Source organism: Chaetodon auriga, chromosome 15 (assembly GCF_051107435.1).
Source record: "Chaetodon auriga isolate fChaAug3 chromosome 15, fChaAug3.hap1, whole genome shotgun sequence".
Taxonomy (NCBI): domain Eukaryota; kingdom Metazoa; phylum Chordata; class Actinopteri; order Chaetodontiformes; family Chaetodontidae; genus Chaetodon; species Chaetodon auriga.
This window is the reverse complement of record NC_135088.1, coordinates 5,019,283-5,038,816: the sequence shown is the minus strand read 5'-3', so window position 1 is coordinate 5,038,816 and position 19,534 is coordinate 5,019,283. Positions and strand designations below refer to the sequence as shown.

Sequence of the window (19,534 nt, the reverse complement as noted above, 5' to 3'; positions counted from 1 at the left end):
AGGTCAAGGTGTGGCCTCCTTTACAAACGTCTCCTCTCTGCATTCTCCTTCACCCACTCGTTTATATTTGGAGTGTGTGTCGCACGGGCTGCAGGAGTCTTCAGGCAGGCAGGCTTAGCTGATGGTCGTCTAAATTGGCGGTTTTCAGACTTACTTTGTAAAAGATTTAATCTCTTCGCCAACAGTTAGAGCGGGGCTGTGATAGGTTATTCAGGAGTAGCTTTAACATGAAAACAAGAGCTTAACAGGAACTCCTGCACTTCCATTAAGCCTCTTATGGAGACTGTACTGAATCTATGAAGATCATCTGGGTGACAGGATCTCTAGAAGGACAAAATAAACTGTCAGAAGGCTGATTTGGGTTTATCTGAGTGCACATGAGGACGGTCAAACGTTGGCTAACCTTTCAGACTGTTTTCAAGAGGTTTTGTGAAGGACTGGCTGCTTTGGGCTGAAATACATGAACCAGTTTAAAGGAATGAAACTGATGTGAATGATTTTGAGAGTTTTATCCTGATGCACTGGTCTGATGAAAGGTTTAAGTCATTCTCAGCTGTACATTGCTGATACATACACACTGATGTTCACCACATATCCCATAATGCCTCTGAAGCCACGCGTCTCCACAGAGCAGAGGTGTGATGTCTAAACTTTTCTCGGCCATCATTCTGGGAAAAGGCTAATAAGTGACTCACCCTGAAGCTCCTACGCTTCATGAACGCATCATGACGGCTGTGCGTGATGAACAGCCTCCATAACAAACACTAAAGGCTTCAGATCGAGCAGGTTTGCAGCATCTGACTGACTGACCACACCCTCAGCAGCTCCACTGGTTACCGGCCAGGCTTTCACACTAAACCTCACTGAGCTCTGTTTATTCATCACCTGGTTAAATGTGATCCATGAGCAGGAGCTGGTGGACTGTTTTCAGGACAGCTGAGCACTCTGCTGCTCGTGACACACAGATGAGATGTGAAGAAAACGCCGCGTGCCAGCTGACTGCTGTACGGGACCTTTAATGCAGCTGCAGCTCTTCATTCAGATGCTGAGTGGAGCGGCGGATGACGGGAGGAGGGACGCGTTTCGAGGAAAACCAGACCACAGCTCTGCCCTAATCGCATTTTTAAAGCCCACTTCGATGCATACTGAGGGATTTTCCTGTTATTTATAGTTTTTAGCTGCAAAGCGCTGTCCTGGAGGCAGGCTGAGCGGATTGCGGCAGTCAGAGAGCGTCCTGAGTGATCGGAGCTCAGCAGCAGCATCACATTGTATGAAATGCGTCACCGTGATCCAGTTTTCCCATTTCCAAAGATCGGCTCTCCGCTCACGGACGGCTCCTCGCGCTGACTCTTTCACCAGGTAAGGATTCCCTTTACTGAAGCATGTAGGCAGCAGATTTGAGCAAACGGACATGATCTAGTCTGACATCCTTGTTGGAGACGCTGCTGCGTGCGGAGGATGCTTCTGTTAGGCCTGAACATTACAATAGATGATGTATTGTCCCTTAAGACTTCTACCATCTTACATGCACGCAGCGTCCGGACGGGCCCGCGCTCTCTGAGGGTCGGCAGTTCTTATCTAACGCTGTGGTTTAGTGTCACTTGCTTTGTTTATGCTTTCACACTGGGGATGTGGCTCGGGCCGGTTAACGGGTGCCGGTGGGCGGGTTCTGATTGTGCTGATAGGCAGTGTGCTACGGCTGAGCCGCTCTCATGTGTCTTCTTCTCGGTGCAGGTAACCACATGCGCGGGCCGGTGGCACCGCGCTGAGCCCGGAGAGCACGAAGGGTACTGGGGTCAGAGAGACAAGAGTGGCCGGGGAAGATGGACCGGATGACGGCCAGAACCTCTGAGGCCTCGGGACTGTCGGTACCGCCGCACCGCTGTCACGGGCTTCTCCAGGCCAACAACGGCACCTGCGCGGAGCAGCTCAGCATCTTTCCGCCGCTCTCCTCCACCCTCGCGCTCCTCGTGCTGGTGGCCGTGCTCGTGGGGATCATCCTCGTTTCCCTGGCAACGTTCCACTTCCACAAGAGGAAGCTTCGGAACAGGAAGATCCAGCGCGCGCAGGAGGAATACGAGCGCGACAGTCGCAGCCCGGCGCGCGCCGGGGCGAGCGGGGAGCTCGTGAGGCCGTGCGTCATCATCCGGCCGGTGAAGTGCGAGGAGAAGCGGGAGAGCGCGGAGGTCACCGAGCCGGCGCCGCACGAGGCGGTTCCTCTTGACTGTTAACTCAACTTCAGGGAACGAGACTGTGGAATAAACAGGAAAAGCAATAAGGCACAAAGAAGTCCACCACCCTGCTGCTTGTAGTGACGTAGACACAGTAGGAGACGCAGAATACTGAGCAGAGAGTACGAGTAGAGGTATTAGTACACAGGTTAGCTGTGCGGCCACACACCTTCCTCATACACTAGTATTTAGCCAACCGGAAGTGTATAAAGTATTTGCCTGCTTTGACTCTTGGACCTCTTCCTCTTCCTCTTCCTCAGCCTAAAACGTTGTTTGAACCTCAGAGATGTTTAAACTTTAAATCCTCTTCGGGATGGGACACACGCTTGTGTTCAATTATTAAGAGCTGGTGACACAACACAGACCATAATGGCTCTCTGATCTTCCTCGGCATGTCCTCTGACACACTACCAGTATGTAGTTAGACTATAATGGATGTTGTGGTGCTGTTAGGCAGTGCAAAGCTGCATATAGGCTGTAGAAATGGCTTATTTGTATGCGTAGTATTTTTTCCTTGAATTAAGTGACTTAGCATATTTGCATAAAGTACTGTCCTCCAGTGTCTGTTAGACATCTGCTGTAGCTCTAGTTAGCCTGACAGGATGCAAGACTTTTTGCTGTAGTTATGCACAGAAGATTGTTTTCTTTAATGTGTCAGATAGTAAGTTTTAGCGCTAATACAGTATTTTGGTTTCGGAGTATTTATAATGTATCCTCTGACATGTACTACACCGAGAATCCTTCCAGCAGTTTTTGGTTTCAGTCCTTTTTTTGATCCTTGGTATCGTATCATAGTGGGCCTAATAGAAACGACGTGTCATTTATTCTCTGAATTCACTGTAAATGTGTGAGAGCTGGAATGTTTTACAGTAACGTCATCTTTCTGGATTCATATAATCTGCCTTATCAAAGGAAAATGTGTAATATTCAAGGTTTATAAATAAATACTTTATGTTAATCCTTTGACTGTGTCAGTAATCTTAAACATGTCTGTTTGACTCAGTGCTGCTCGATGAAATGTGCACGTCTGCATTATACTGACTCTTCCATTCAGCCAGTGTAACACCGTGTGCGTGATACATGATAACATGCAAATGTTTGGATGGATTTTCACTACGTCGTTCATTCCGCTTGACACGACACACACGACCTTCCCGGGAGAGATCCATCGAATCAGCACAGGGTCCCCTGCACGAGGTCCCTTATAGAACCATTCAAAGGCGCACAGGATCACATGAACTACACGTCCTGGAGAACCACGTCTGTGGAATACACAACGAGGAGCTCTGCATGCAGAGCAGCGTCGACCGCGGAGACCCTATCAGTCTCTCAGTGTGATTTATTGACGTGAAGGTTATCCATAGAAGCACCATTCTTAATCTCAACATCTCCCTGTAATGGCGCCACAGCCTGTCTTATTGGAGGTTAGTGGAAGTGAATCAGCAGCAGTCAGTGTGTTGGCCAGGTACCAGAACACCATGTTCCTAATTGTCCCCAGCAAGAAAGGCCTGGGAATATGAAGCAGTGTTTGGCCCGGCTCCAGGCCTGGAGATCACTGACAGGCTGCCGTCTATCTTATCTCATTGGCATAAGTGCAACAGAATGAAACCATTTATCTTTGCAGGGAAACTGGAGGAAAGCCAATGAAAGATGACTAATGCATTCTGCATTCAAACATATGTTTCCTCCAGAACAATTTATAGATTATGATCCACAGCATCACACATGTTTTCAGCATACAAACAACAAACGAGGGGAATCAGCGAAACAGCCCTGAAATGAAAAGACACGAGTTTCTTGTAAATGATGTAATTCCAAGCAACTGAGAGCAGGTATGGGATGTAGTCATAGCCAGACAGAATTAAAATCTGTTTGCCTTCCAGACGTCCTGTGGAAGAACTCATCTCTCCATTTGTCCAGGCTGTGAGACACTTCTGCTGAAGGTGGAGGCGCCAGAGATGGAGGGAGGTAAGTGGTCAGGAGAGGACGATCAGGGGGGCGAGGAGTGGATGGTTTGCAGCAGCCGCTAGGTAGCAGTGGATGGAGGTCAGTGGATGTGACATGATGGAGGTCAGGGGTAATGGATGGAGATCAGTGTCTGGTGGTGGATGGAGGTCAATGGTTGAGAATGGATGAGATGATGGAGGTTGGGGATTGATGAATTGAGACTGCTGTTATTTATTGTCACAGAGCTGCATTGACGGAGCGGGACAGAAGGGACACTGGTGCGGGCTTCAGGTTTGCTCTGGGAATAGCCTACTTATTGTGTAGAGCCTGATTTAGAATTAATGAGGCCAGTTTTCAGGGTTTTGTTGTCCCATGGTGTCTGCTCCTCAGTGCTGCACGCAGACTTTGTGAGGGACGCCTGTTGGCCGCTGAGTGGATCGGCTGTTTATCACAGCATTATCATGGCTGTGTGTGTCGCCTCAGGCAGCTGATCTACAGTTAGCACAACTGATTAACATTTAAGTAGGACTCCATCATCGAGCAGGAAGGTTTGCTGTTAAATTTGGTGAGCGTTTCCCAAGTGAGCAAACCTGGTTTTGACTGGTTTTAACCCTCCAGGTGTCTCCACACCAACCCTCCAGCACAGACGCTAACAGTCCCCCTGAAGGGCTTCCAGAGTTTTTAGGTTTTGTTTAAACCTTCATTTCCGAGACATGGTTTGCACTGTCTCAGGTCTAAAATACTTGATTTTCTTTCCTCTCACTGAATGTGTTTCTCAGCCCTCCAGGCAACCATCGACTTCCTTTCATTTCTGGGAAATATCAAGATCAACTTGCAGACGTTTGAAATTTGGCTGAGGTGTCAAGTCTTCATCTCTCATGTCGACAGCATCTTTGCACAGACTTGTTCTTCCTGCTTCCTTCGGAAATGTTCAGCACTGTCATAAAATATACAGCATGAGTTTTGCAGACAGTGAAAAGAAACATGGAAGACAATGGGTATGGTCCTCTGAATTATTACTGCAGGAGCAGGAAGAGTTGCAGACAGCAGGTGTTTAACAGGAGTGAGTGAAGCGTGCAGATCTGGGCCTCCTCCAGCAGCCGGAGCAGATTCTTACTACACGGCCTGCAAAGTAAACTACTGGTGCACTAATTAGTAGGTTTCCGGTCGCGCTCAATATAAAATGAACACCCTGCCAGCAGCCTGCTGCACAGCATCAGACTCCAGCTTTGACAAAAGCAGCACGAGTGAAGACAAAAAGTGATGAGCGCTCCACAGTCCGCTGCAGCACAGAGAGGAAGAGCTCAGGATCAGGTGAAGAGATGAATCCGGTCTGCATCCACACACACATTTCACATATTGATGAGACCTTGCCCTCCACTTTACAGCTCACTCTTATTATTCCACTGAGCTGCATTAGCAGATTGGTTCTGCGCTCTATATCTCCGCTCACTGTGATGACAAGCGACAGTTCGCTGTCAGGAGGAGAGGACGCCGCTGCTCCTATTCTCACCCCTGCTGTCAGGGCTCCACGTGGATGATTTGTCACCACCGGTGTCTGTTTACAGGCTTCATTACTGCAGGTTCAAGCTGTGGCTGCGAGGGGACGGTACCAGGATTCAGACCTCTCCGCTCGGTATAACACTGCTTAACAGGTCGGCCTGTTCAAAGCTTTACTTACAAACGTCTCGCTGAGCATGAAGCACTCAGAGCTGACCTCGGTCTGCCATCACATCTCCTCCTATATTCAGCCAAGGCCGGCGTCAGAGCGGCCCGTGGGAGGGTCTGCTGTCAGCTGTGAATGGCCTCTCCTCATCTGTTCAAATGATTCTTGGGCCAAGCAGAGATTTTGACCCCGACGCAGAAGGAAAGCTCATGAGGTTTTTCTTTTCTTTTTTACCGCTGGAAATGGAGTGACACTGATTAAAACCAGTGAAACAAAGAGCTAAAAGAAGATAAACTGTAAAAAATACATTCATATATGTTAAAAATCTCGATTAGAGTCTGTTTTGTTTGTTTCAAATCTTGTTTCCCTGCAGATTCAAACTGGTTTTGTTTCAGGACACGCCGGGACAAATCCAGCACCGTGCAGGGACGCCTCCTACACGTCCCACACAAACTCACCTCCCGGCGGTTTGTTGTAAGACGACTCCTGCTCTGTTCTCGCGACCACTCCTGAACTGGAGAGGGGCTTTGAGATGGGGCACCTGATGGATGGGGCTGCAGCCTGCCCAGCGCTCCACGCTCTGCAGATTTATGGCTGCATGGCTTCATGTCCTGTATAGTAATCCATTTGTGGGACACTGCATCATTTTTCTGACAGCTGAATTAGGGTTCGCTGTGATTGCTCACCTTAGTTTATGGCACAAAGGCTCGCAACATCAAAGCCTGCACAGAGGACGGAGACATTTTTCTAATAAGAACGTTATGTATGATGTTATATGACGGGCTCATACCTGTGACACAGAGCGGTCACACACTGTCAGTAATGATTCCCAGGTCATAACAATGAACGAGCTCAGGGCGCCGAGAAGCCTCATTTCATCAGTGACAAATCAAATTATTGGTTCATCTTATTACAAACAAAAACAGAGTCTCACTTAAAGGAGTCAAATCCACAGAAAAGAAGAAAAGCAGCGATGAACCGACGCCGCTGACCACAGCTGGCTCAGCTCGTTCAGTGACTCACTGCTGCTCCTTCATTACCGTCTGAGGACTCAGTCCCACGTTCAGCATCCTGCAGCTAAACACAGTCCCCAGAGCGATGTCAGTCCTGTTTGACGAACACTTCCTGTGACCAGCTGAGCTTTTAGAACAATGAAACTGTGTCTGTAACCTGTTTTTTAAGATGAACGTTTTCAGTAGGAACCAGTGGACTTTGGGCTGAGAGCCACAGACAGTTTTCAATGATTGTTGTTGGTTTTGGCCTTTACTGAACAATATCACAACATTTATCCTTTATGTCCTGTGGTATGTAGTTAAAACACCTGTAACTGATATTTTTATCATAATGACAAGATGAAAACAACGTGAAGCGGCCGCTCGTCGTGATGAACATCATAACCTGAGCAGCTCTCCTCAGCATCACGCTGCTCATCATCCTCAGACTTTTAAGGAGCTACAGAGGCAGAAACTTCCCTCACGGTGTGGAGACCAAACAGAGAGCAAACATTTTAACAGATAGGTTTAAAGCGAATCCCAGGAAGATTTTCCACCTAAACCAGGATTAGCCTGATCCTGGTGGGACCTGTTCTCGGCCCGGAGCTACAGCTGAGACCATCGGACATCATGTGTCTGGTATTGTTCCTGAGAATTTGGAGATTTTAGCTTTAATCTGGGGATCATTTCTAGTAATTTCAGACAAATATAAATAGATTTTAATCACCTGCGGCTGATGACAGTGGACTTATTATCTTTAAAAATTGAGATATTCACAGCAAACAAACGACATCATCAAAACATCATAAAGTTGTTTCTCACATGTTTCTGCATAATGTGGAATAACAAACCTGATGCAGGAGAAATGAATTTATTGTTGGAGACATTTTTCTAATTAACATCAGTCACACATTAGAAAAATAATGCGTATTAATTCAGCTTCACATGGAACATACGGTCATACACAACATCTGTGTCTGAAGGATGGACAGTAGAAAAACTAACAGCCTCTTTAAAAGCTCGAACACTTAAATATCAGAGTCCACGTCACGCTTTCCCTCCTCCCTCTGTCTGTTTGGATTTCTTCTTCTTCTTCTTCTTCTTGGCGGCCTTGCTCTCAGACTGCGTCTTGCCCTTCTTGGCCGGGCTGGGCTGAGTGGCGGTGGCGGCGGCGGCGGCCGGTCGCTTCCGTTTTGTTTTCTTGTCATGTTTCTTTTTGGCTTGTCCTTCGTCTGCTGCCAGCTTGTCCGCAGAGGTCAAGTTGTCTCCCGCTGCCTCTAAAACAGGCTTCAGGCGCTTTTTACGCTTCTTGGTTTCTGGGAGAAAACCTTTCTTCTTCTGGGGAACTTTCTGTTCCTGCTTGTCAGCCTTTGTCTTTTCCACTTTGGGTTTCCTGTGAGCGTGAAGATGAAAGCAAATGCAAAGTCAACAGAACGGCTTCAGCACACTGAAGGAGACACCTGGTCAGACACGAGGGGAGTCCAGAGTCAATCTGAGCCGATCGATTGGCCGTCATTCATTCATTCATTATCAATTAGTCAAAAATAATGAGGAGTGTTTACTTTTCACTTTGTTTCCGTCTTTTTTTTAATAATCTTCCAGAACGTCTGTGCTGTCGTTCATGTATCACATCCTGATAACCTGCCACAGGTTTCTGATGTTCATGCAAACACTCACGTGACTCCAAACAGCTTCATCACGGCCCAGTAGGTGTCCTCCAGCTTGCCGGTCTTATTGAACGTGAGGACGCTGGTCAGGGTCTGCAGGACCTCCTGAAGTGGCTCCAGGTCCACGGACAGCTTCTACACAGTGCAGGCAGGGGAGGCAAAGACTTGACTCTGGACTGAATCCACATCGGTCCGGTTCATGATTTCACCCTCTCACTCAACAGTCCACCTACCTGCTGCTGGACGTGTTTGACCAGGAACTGAGCGAGCTCCAGGCTCTTCACCACCTTCTCCTTCACCACCTTGCTGTCAGTCTGAGCGACCTGCTGGAGACTCTGAGAGAAGACGACAGTCAGACCACCGTCCAGGTCGGCCTCGCCGTGCGCCTACGTCACGTGTAGGAGTGATGACGTCTGCGACGGTCGACCACAGTCAGAAGTCTTTTAATGTGAAGCCTGAAGAGTTTTCTAAAACTAGATTTAGACGTTTTTCTGCAGCCGGTGACACTTTAAATCCTCGTATCTGCATCCAGACGCAGCAGACAAACATTTAATAAATGTGTCTCACACTCGTGTTGAATGTGCAGTTTGACAACTCAAACTTCTTCTATGAGGACATGTTTTATATCATTTCCGCCGTCTTTTCCTATACTCTGATTTATCTTCTCGTTTGGAGACAAATGCATGAACACAATCTGCTTACAGCTTCGTTTCTGAGCTGTTCGTGAACAGAGGGAGTTACAGTAAAGCTCTGTTCTCCTGAATGGACGCTGTCCACTGTCCACCGGCTGCAGACAGTCAGTCCATTAATCCTCGTCCTCTGTAGCTCAGTCACACACAAGCTGCCATGACCACCAGCTCACAGACTTTGTGTTTCTGGCTCTCCTTCACTTCGTTTCTTCTTCTCAAACACAAATCGACTAAAACCAGATTCAACGAGTGTCTCTCAGGAGACGCGTCAAGGTGAAGACAGTCTGTCCTCGTCTCATCAGAGGTTGCAATGTCCTCTCCTGACGATTTCACAGTGATTCAGCAGTTTTACATCAACATTTCAGTCATTTTCTTTATTACGACTAACAAAGCTGGACGGAGGAGGACGAGCACGACGCTACGTCTTATTAATGACAAACTCTTGGCAGCAGGAGTTAAAAGAAGTCCTGCTGAGGAGTTATGTTGTTTGGCAGCTGTGTTTTTGTCTCGGGGGTGGAAGACGAGGCGACGCAGAGCTTTGGTGAAGAATTACAGGAGCGGTAAGCGTCTTTACCCTCAGCTGTCCTGAAGAGGACGGCGAGTGCTGCATCGCCTCCAATCATCGTTCATCAGCAGCGGTTTCAGGACAACTTCATTAAAATCTGCATAAGCTTAAAGGACGCTGGCGGATGAACGGTTCCAGCCTCACGCACACAAAACAACTTACAGGGTTTCGAACTGAGAACAGGTGAACGACATGACGATCGATGTGGAGTCGTGTTGGTGTCAGTCCAGTGTTCTCTCTCTTTTAGCTGTTTTTTGGTCTCCTCCACCAAACACCTGCTCTTTAGCTGCTAAACGCTGCTCTATGTCTGTCTGCTGACTTCCTGTGTGGACGCAGCGCTCGCTCTGTGTGAACCGGTGATGTCGACTTACCGCCGTCAGCTGACCCGCGACCTTCCCGCAGAGCTCCGTCCACGGAGCGCCGCTCAGCAGCTGCTGCACCTCCCGGCTCTGCATCGCCCGCAGCACCAGCACACACGCCTGACCCTGAACAAACACACACACAAAACAGTGTCCATCGACAGGAAGTCCACAAAAACATCTGATGAATTCACACTCCTTTCACTCGGAGTTTAAAGGTCTGGAAATCTCTTCTGATTAATGAAGATTAAAACGCCTGCAGACTTCAGCAGACTTGAGCTCCTGCGGAGCCTCTGCGTTCACGTGGAACCAGTTAGCAGACACTGTGATCTTCAAGTTTTCATTTCTCTGTTCCTGCAGTAGAAAAGGGTGGAGCATCTTTACCTGTTGGTGGACTCTGACTCCAGATGTGACGTGCTGCACGGCTGCATCCAACAGGTCCACACACAAAACCTGGATGTGAAACACAGGCAGCGTTAGCGACTGGCTGCTGAGGCGGCGGCCTGGACTGACATGTGACGTGCGGCCGAACTTACAGGGAATCTGTTGAACAGGTCTGTGAACATCTGAGTGCTCAGAGGACTCTTCCTCCTGCTCATGAAGGAGCTCAGAGCCTCCCTGAAGATGGAGGAGACCCGATCCACGTCCACGCTGCCCATGAACCTCAGCTGCACACAGACGGACGACATGACATCAGGATGAGATGTTCATCAACGTTAATGCAGAAAATAACAAAACCAGCGATGGCTGGATTCCATTTAGCTGCTGAGGTTGTTCATGCTTGAATAAAGCACATTAATGACACTTTTCCTACTGTGGAAAACAAACTACGTTCCATTCAGCTCCGTTGTATTTGGGCGGAGACAGAAACCTCTAAACCTCTCTCTGATTTCCTCTAGTTGAGACTCTTTATTGACTGACTGGATGGATGAAGTCAGTCAGTCCTTCATCACTTTGGTCCAGACTGAAATATCTCAGACACCATCACCATGAAGGTAATCTGAGTTGTCCTCTAGCGCCACCATGAGGCCTGACATGTTTTAACTACTGGATGGACAAAGTATTTGGTGCAGACATTCATGTCCCCCTCAGGATGAACTCCAACACTAATGATTGTTAAAGTCTCCCTCTGGCGCCACCATCAGGTCAGAATGTCAATTTGTCCATTAACACTCAAGCTCAGCTGTTAACGAGCTCACGAGCAAAAGTTAGCAGCAGCCTTTAACAAGAGTCATATGAATCTACGTCTGAGATAAACGTTGGACTGTTGGACTCTAATCTAACTAATCTGTTGTTATTTTCTTGGTTAATTGTTTCTATAAAATGTTGATTTCCCAGAGGCCAAAGTGACGTCTGCAAACAGCCACAGAGGACAAAGAAAACCAGCAAACCCTCCCATTAAAGAAGCTGGAAACACATATTATCACAGTGACGTTCAAAAAAACAATAAATCTGTGTGAGACAGACGCTGCAGCTGAAAGGGGGCCAAGTTATCCAGGACTGACCCACTTTCTGACCCAGTAAAACACTGGGACAGACCTGGAATTTATCTGGTGCAGAGCTGGACACAGTTTGGGATGGAAGCGACTGGACGCCATGAAAACATGGAGGAGATCTGACCTGCACGCTTTGCTCTGAATAAAGTTACAGAAAAGCTTCAGTTTAAATCATCTGAGGCAGCAGCACCATCAGTCCGCTGACAGACGGACTAACGGTGCGAGCAGGCGTCACATGATCGGCGTGGAAACATACGTCGTGTGGTGCGGCTCCGTCAGCTGTCGGCTCCTCTTTGCTCCCTGCAGCCGGAGCTCCTCGCAGCACTTTGACCACGTACAGCGACGCACTGCGGGAGGACAAACACCTGAGGTCAGTTTCTGCTCAGCAGACTCGAATCACCACCATTCAGACACACTTCCTGTCTGAACCAGTTATGAGTTCAGCTTCATCGTCAGTCCTCAAACAGGAAGCTGTACCTGAAGTAGTAGAGGCAGACTGATGAGTCGGACAGCTTCTGGCTCTTCGTCATCAGTTTTTCCAGCAGGTCGTGGAGCTCCCCCTGTCGGTCACCCACAGTCCTGCAGTAAACCTTAGACCTGCACAGCTGGTTCCTGAAAAACCACACGGACGGGAAACAGAAGGGTTCACTCAGAGAGTCCACAACATCCAACCAAAGACCAGAGCTGAGTGACAGGAAAACACACAAAGTCACATGACCGGAGCCTTCATACTGAGGAGAGCTTCTACGTCTGCTGCTCCAAAAGGAGGAAAAGTCCAGGAAGCAGTGAGAGCTGCTGCTGAACCACTGAGGAAAGCCTCGACAGCCGTGGACATGGACCGAGGGACAGACACACGCGTTACCTGAAGATGTCTGCGGCTCGCCGGAGGAAGTCCTGCTCCTGCTGGTTGCTGTCGGAGCTCATTCCTCTGTCGATGATGGTGAGCAGAGGCTCCACCAAACCCAGAACGAGAGGACTGCCGGCCTGCCGGGCCACGAAAACCTCCACCAGGTCCAACACCTACAACACGAGGAGAAGATGGTGAGTGTATGAGCTCCACCTCTGATGGAGCTAGGCTAGCAGTTTCCCCCTGCTTCTGGGCTTTGTGCTAAGCTAAGCTAAGCTAAGCTAAACACACACGAAGATGAGGCTGATATTCTTCTTATCTGACCTCCAAAGTGTTTCCACATCCCTTATTTTACAGCAGATCGAGGAAAACGTACCTTGATCTTAAAGTCTCGGACGAGCATCTTCTCCCTCTGCAGCTTCGTCTTTTCATCCTTCTTGGCCTGCGTCTTCTTCTTCTGCTCTGAGAACAGCGCTGCCATGCCTTTATCCAGCTTCATCATGGCCTCATCATCCAGATCTTCATCACTGCCATCCTCCTCTGTGGCCTGAATACAAGCAGAGGCCTTGAAGCGTAACACTGCATCTCAGCTGATTGCTGCGGCTGAACTGGGATCAGCCACATATGCTTTGTTTAAGTTTATCTAAAGCTTCTCTGAACAAGAGACCTGACGAAACGAGTCCAGCAGTGCTGTCATATCAATCAATAATAGATAAGCTATAGATTAAACATATAAACATTAAATATGTGCTGAAGACTTGAAAACTAAAGATACAAAAATTCGTTGTGTGAATAAACAGTAGCCATGTTGCCCATGTGCACTGTTGTACTTTAGCGTGTTAGCATGCTAACATGGAAACACACCACGAAGGCCTGAAGACCCACCAGAGCGTTCTGCTGCTGCAGCACCTTCATCAGCTCCAAACGGAAATTCTGGTCCACATCCTCATCCTCCAGCTCCTCCTCTTCCTCCTCCATTGGTTCATCATCGTCATCATCTTCATCCTCATCCTCATCGTCGTCATCATCTGATCCGTCAGACTCGGCCTCCTGATTTCAGTTAAATCAAACTGTCAGTAAAGACGCTCTTAAAGGAACCGTGATGAAGATGAAGTTACTGACAACACAGAATAAGCTGTGAGTGACAGAAGAGCTGACCTCCATCTCCTCATCGTGCTCCTCGTCATCCTCATCCAGTGTCTTCTGGGTCTTGTTGTCGTCAGTCACGACCACGGCTCCGTCCTCCTCCTCGTCCTTCTCTGGGTCCAGGACCTTCACAGAGCAGAAACACCGTCCTGACAATCACCTCCAAAGCTTCCAGCGCAGCTTCAGTACAACGACAGATCACTGATGGACTGAAGCTGATCTGCAGCTCGCACACAGCTCGGCCTGGTGAAGGTCCGAGCAGCAGAGTGAGGAACGACATTCATACAGATCGAACTGAGCTCGGCTGCGTCACTTACGTCTAAGATGGCGGTGAGGGCCGCGGCGGTGACATGAGGGCAGATGGAGGAGAAGACGGTCTTGCAGACCTGTCTGATGTGTCGGCTTGGCTGCGACAGCAGGGACAACAAGATGTCCACCATCACCTCCACCCACTCCGGCTCCTCCTCCTGGTCTGCGGCTGCAAGGACAAAAAAACAGCACCATGTTTACGACTTACTGTCATAACATCCATCATGTTAGCTAGCAGAGGTGGAGCAACTTCTTCACTCATTATGTCTGATATTCGCTCTCTTTTAGCTGTTTTTGGTCTCCACCGACTCCTGGGGGAAATATCAGGATCTTTAGCTGCTAAATGCTCCACAAAACAGTGAATCTGGAGGCTGTAAAACCAAAACAATGAGCTGAAAGATGCTAAAACGCTCTGAGGAGTCAGGCGGGTTTGTCAAAGCAAGCGACCGCTCTCACATTAAGATATCGAGTGCAGCTTGTGAAGTGAAGTGACACTGAAGCATCATCATCCTCATCATCCTCTGAATGAGGCCTCACCTTGTTTCTTCTTCTTCTTCTTGGTCTTCTTCTCCTGAGCTTTGTCCACACAGCTCTGCAGGTCCTTCATGGTGTCCAGCAGCTCTTCAGGAGCCTTCAGGAGAAGCAGAGTTCAGACTCAGTGATCTTCAGTTTGCACATTAAACTTCAGAACAGAAACATCAAGGCTGCAATGATCCAACAGCTCTGCTGCTTCCCGGCTCCGCTGGCTGAATCTACCTTGAAGAGGTGCATGCCAACTAACAGGAAGAGCTGCTGGAACGCCGTGTTCTCTGCCGTCGGGCCTTTCTTGGCCTTCTTCTTCAGGTTTGTCACAGACTCCATCATGCTGGGAGAAGACACAAACACACATGTTCAGTCCTGTGTGAGCGGGAGCACAATCTGTATTCAGGGAAATCTGAATTTCCAACATCAAAACCTCAAAACAAAATGCTGGGACAGCTGTTTGAATGACTCAGAGGACATCCTGTTGTCCTACCTGTCCCAGGCCTGTCTCTGCTCGGGGCTGAAGGGCCGGCTGCTCTGGACATGTTTCGGCTGGTTAAGCAGGACATGGGCGTACTGGACCAGGTGGTAGATCCACATGGTGCCGTCGGCCATCACGCCCAACGCCCGCTTTTGGTTGACAGCGGCGCCTTCAGCCGAGTCCTCACTCTGAGGCAGATGGTGCAAAGACAGGAGGAGTCTGCAGGGAGGACAGACAGATAGTGATGCAGCGAGACACCCGAACAGCATTTTGGTCTTTGGACAAAACAAGACGAGATTTGTTTTCCTTTTGCAACGCAGAAGATGTGAACAGTTTGGCTTCTAGACTGAAATCTGGGGCAGCTGTTACAGATCAGCGTCACAGCTTTTCACAGCTAAACGCTTCGGATCAATTAAAACAAACTCAGTCTGCTGTGCTTGTCTCCTCAATAATATCATCAAACATTCATACATTCGACTGAGTCACTGTTTGACTAACGTCAGGTGAGATATTTGTCACTTTAGAAATCAAACAAACAAAATGTGACATGAAAGGTGGTAAATTATGATTTTTACTGTGAGCTAAGCGTCGCTGTAGCTTCCCACAGCTGCAGCTAGAATCCTGATGGCACATCCAGACGAGCCTCTGTCAAAGGCTGAGAGGAACAAACTGAGAACGGCTGTAACGAGGAGAAGAAGCTTTCGTCTCTCACCCAAAGAAAGAATTGACGAGCACTCCTCTGGTTTTATCATCCAGGGGGACGGACAGCTTCCCCCCCGTCTCTGAGATGTCGGCTGAGGCCTTCTTGGCGCTGAAGAAAGCGTGGAAGAAGACAAACCTGGAACAGAAACACACCAGCTGATGGCCTCGTCCTCATCGAACACTGAGATTCTGACGTCACTCAGCTTCACGCAGGTCTCACCTGGCCACATCCATGATGAGGTCCTCCTGCCGCTTCACCTGGTGGTTATCAATGATCGAGGAGAGCCGAGCAATGATCCACTTCCTCAGGCGGAACACAGAGTTCTCCTTCCTGAGAAAAGACAATCAAGTTCATCCAGACCAGAAAGGGCCAAGCTGAGACAGACGCTGCTGAACGCACGACAGGCGTAACACTCACTGTTCCCGTCCTTCCTGATTGTCCTTCTGCTTGCGAGTGCTGAAGTCCAGCAGCTTGTCCATCTGAGGCTGCAGGAACATCATCTTCAGCCACTCCACGTAGCGCTGCAGCACCGCAGGCTGGAGGTGCTGCACCACCCTCCACACCGACGGCACCACGGGGTAGCCCTGGTTGGTCAGCGAGGAGAAGCCCACCATCACTGCCAGCTGTTTGTCGGGGTCCTGGCAGCCCTGCAAGAAGTCCGACACGTAGGAGTCCATCTCTGGGGCCAGCTTGAAACGGTCTGGTTTCTGGGAGAGAAATGAAGCATGAGACTCTTCAGATTAGTCAGATATCGATGAGCATCAATGGTTTAAACAGAGTTCAAGTTCAATAAAAACTAGTAACAATACCACAGAAACAGAATATTACTTTTCTAACAGTATGTCTAGAACGTGAAACCTGGGAAAACAGAAATAGAAGCCTGTCTCTCACTGTCAACCAGACGAGGCCACTGACCTGAGCAGACACCACGTGTTCGCCGTAGTGCATCATCACTTCTCCAGACAACACCTCCTTCAGCTGGGCTGCAGACAGGAGAGGCAGGGCGCTGCCCAGCAGACGGAAGCTCAGGTAACTGCACACAAACAGAACAGCAGCAGGGCAGAACGTTAGCAGAACGTTAGCAGAACGTCCTTCACTGGACGTACGACTGCACGATGTGTGATACACAGACATGTGACGAGAGGGACTGATACAGAAGTGCAGCTGAGCATCTCTGGAGAATCAATCAGGTTGCACCATTAAAACCTGGAGGCAGACACTGACCTGACATCACCCTCTGGAGTCGACTGTATCGGGAGGGAAGGTTTATATAACTCACTCATTTAAATAATACTCAGTGTCTGCTGTCACTGTCACTAGCTGCTGCATGACGAAGCACTCTGAAGTTAAAAGGAACTACGTTTGACCGTATGCATGGCTGCAACAGGTTTCCTCTGCAGCTGAGGTGAACAAAGGGCTGGCTATGCCCTCAGCTCTGGCTCTTAGGATCAATGCTTCTCAGGCCCCTGCTGCACTCCCTCTATGAAGGTCTTCCTCCCTGTGAGGACTCACTGCGTTGGCCCCGGATGCTCCTTTAACATGCCGTTGATGATTGCGTTATTCCAGAAGAGCTGGAAGCTGTCCTCCTTCAGAGAGAGCTTCAGGAGGTCCAGGACCACCGCTGGGAGGACTCGCTCCTTCTTCACCGAGACAGCCGCCATCTTCATCACCTCGGTCAACCTGCAAAACATCACATGTGGTTAGCAGATAGATGAAGAGCAGCTAACATTAGCTAACCAGCACGATGCGATTGAGTAAATCGATGTGAGTGTGTGAGAGTGAGAGTGTGTGTGTGTGTGAGAGTGTGTGTGTGTGTGTGTGTGTGTGTGTGTGTGTGTGTGTGTGTGTGTGTGTTCGTACTTGGGGATGTTGTCAGCGTTGATGATGGTCGAGGAGCCCAGCAGCTTCTTGAGTTTCTTGGGTTTGAGCGTTTGTGGGAAGCGCTGCAGAGCCACCAGCAGCAGCTGCAGCTGCTCCGGAGTCCTGAAGGCTGATGCCAGGTCAGTCTGCAGGGCGCTCAGCAGCACCTCCTCGAACACCTCCTCTGGGATCTGACGGACACGACAAACACAGCACTTTTAGAAGATAAAGTTCAACGTCTTTGTGCTTTACAGATGTGCTGCAGGTGTGTGCTTAAAGGTGTGACTGAGCTGCAGCCGTCACCTCTGTCAGGATGTCCATCATGGTCTTAGTGGGCAGATCCTTCAGGTGCTGCCTGTGCTGGCTGAGGCTCTGCAGGAGCTGAACACAACCCAACACCACCTGTGGCTCCTGAAGGGACGCGAGACAGGGACAGAGACATCAGACAGAGGTCAGAGACATGAGACAGAGGTCAGAGGCATCAGACAGGGACAGAGACATGAGACAGAGGTCAGAGACATGAGACAGAGGTCAGAGACACTCGCATCCCCGTCTTAAAAGGCAGCTGTAGAACTCGTCGTGTCAGACTCATGAAGGACAGTTTAATGAGGAAATGATCAGAGTCGATGCAGCAGCCTACTAAAGCAGGAGCCTACATTACCCACAATGCAACCCGATTTATTGCATTTGATTTGCTTTCATGCTTTAAGAGAGGAGAACGGTTTTCAGACTTACTTTGGAGAGGCGGCTGGACTGATGAAGGGCGAGGACGCCGAACAGGTTTCCAAACAAAGCATTTCTGAGCAGTTTCTGAAAAACAGGAGACATCAGCACTGACGGACGTCCTTCATGACGCTTTCAGAGCTGACGGGGAAAATGTAAAACGCTCACCTTCTTCACCGCCTGCAGGTTGTGCTTGTCTTTGATTCTGTTGAGGATATTCTGCAGAGAGACGTCTTCAAAGGAGCTCAAGACCTGAGAGACAAGAACTGGTGTCATGCTGAAGACAACACTCCACACAAAGTATGAAAGCTGCCAATCATCATTCAGCGCGTGTGATAAGACACGAGGACATCTGAGACGCATCCTGGAAGCTGCACGGTCCCACGCGGCTGAACTGGTCCTGGTGGTCGTGTCCACTCACCTGTCCCAGGGCCAGACTGAATCCAGGTCTCGCAGCCTCCCGGGTGTGACCGAGTCCATCCACCAGCCTTTTGAAGGTGTACTCCAGCTCATCTGCCTGCAGTACACACAGCGAGTACACGACGTGATGCACAGGTACTGCGTACTGTCCCTGAGTATTCACTGCATCACTTCATGACAGAGTCTGAAGTAATACTACAGCTCGAGTACAAAATAACTTCAGTGTCGTCAATCAGCATATTGTACTGCACTCTAGTACAGATTTGAGGTATTTCTACTTTACTGGAGTATTTCCATTTAATGCTACTTTATTTATAATGGTTGTAAAATATGATGCTGATCCAGATTAAAGTAAAAATGAGCTCGAGCGGACACATGACTGAAGTTACCGACATGATTTACTTTACTTACTTACGTAAGTTCAAAACTTCTGCTGCACATTTACTTCAGTAAAAGTACTTCAAATACTACCATCCTAACTTCATGCTGGGTTTGCGTCCAGCCTCAGTGACAGCGGTCTGTCTGTCCCACCTTGTTGTTGGTCTTCAGGTACTGGATCAGGTTTTCTATCGCTTTCAGCCGGACCTCCTGATCCGGTTTAGCTAAGTCCCAGAAGAAGTCGAGGAAGACGCGGTTCTGTTGCAGGACTCCGGCCGTCCGGACCGGCACGGCCGCCTTCACTGACACCTCCACCATGTTTACAGACCTCTGCTTACAGAGCTGCGGTCCATGCTGGAGAAACACGTGCCGCACCGCGCACGACTACTTCCGGGTCACCGCTTCCGCTTTTTTTCACCACCCGAAAACTTTATTAACAAATCAAACGATTTGTAATACTGTTTGTTCTCTGTAAATATCATTTACTTGTATATTTCTCCCATTTAGTGCCGCTTTTAAACTCTTTGCTCAGT

General features: G+C 48.9%; 2 protein-coding genes across 2 annotated transcripts; one reads left to right on the top strand and one right to left on the bottom strand.

Moving 5' to 3' along the window:
* Positions 1 to 763: 763 nt before the first annotated feature.
* On the top strand, positions 764 to 3,194 carry LOC143333301 (uncharacterized protein C11orf87 homolog). The gene is made up of 2 exons (XM_076751359.1): positions 764 to 1,359; positions 1,735 to 3,194. Exon 2 carries the CDS (start codon positions 1,824 to 1,826, stop codon positions 2,229 to 2,231), a length of 408 nt encoding a protein of 135 aa, XP_076607474.1. The 5' UTR covers positions 764 to 1,359; positions 1,735 to 1,823; the 3' UTR covers positions 2,232 to 3,194.
* A 4,498-nt stretch (positions 3,195 to 7,692) lies between these two features.
* Positions 7,693 to 19,398, bottom strand: mybbp1a (MYB binding protein (P160) 1a). The gene is made up of 27 exons (XM_076751283.1): positions 19,155 to 19,398; positions 18,625 to 18,720; positions 18,372 to 18,455; positions 18,216 to 18,290; positions 17,784 to 17,891; positions 17,481 to 17,671; positions 17,133 to 17,300; positions 16,536 to 16,653; positions 16,038 to 16,327; positions 15,840 to 15,950; positions 15,630 to 15,755; positions 14,930 to 15,136; positions 14,671 to 14,779; positions 14,452 to 14,545; positions 13,923 to 14,083; positions 13,618 to 13,731; positions 13,345 to 13,509; positions 12,836 to 13,006; positions 12,475 to 12,632; positions 12,090 to 12,224; positions 11,869 to 11,959; positions 10,653 to 10,784; positions 10,501 to 10,569; positions 10,129 to 10,242; positions 8,737 to 8,838; positions 8,514 to 8,638; positions 7,693 to 8,229 (listed from the first exon to the last, which is right to left on the bottom strand). Exons 1-27 carry the CDS (start codon positions 19,317 to 19,319, stop codon positions 7,884 to 7,886), a joined length of 3,825 nt encoding a protein of 1,274 aa, XP_076607398.1. The 5' UTR covers positions 19,320 to 19,398; the 3' UTR covers positions 7,693 to 7,883.
* Positions 19,399 to 19,534: the final 136 nt, after the last annotated feature.

What these genes read in the sequence shown, in the direction of transcription:
- LOC143333301 (XM_076751359.1), top strand. Translation starts at nt 1,824, where the DNA reads ATGGACCGGATGACGGCCAGAACCTCTGAGGCCTCGGGACTGTCGGTA.
- mybbp1a (XM_076751283.1), bottom strand. Translation starts at nt 19,319, where the DNA reads ATGGTGGAGGTGTCAGTGAAGGCGGCCGTGCCGGTCCGGACGGCCGGA. An exon ending in ACCTGCAGGCGGTGAAGAAG is followed by an intron (nt 18,291 to 18,371) that starts GTGAGCGTTTTA and finishes CCTGTTTTTCAG; the next exon opens with AAACTGCTCAGAAATGCTTT. An exon ending in AACGCTGACAACATCCCCAA is followed by an intron (nt 17,301 to 17,480) that starts GTACGAACACAC and finishes GATGTTTTGCAG; the next exon opens with GTTGACCGAGGTGATGAAGA.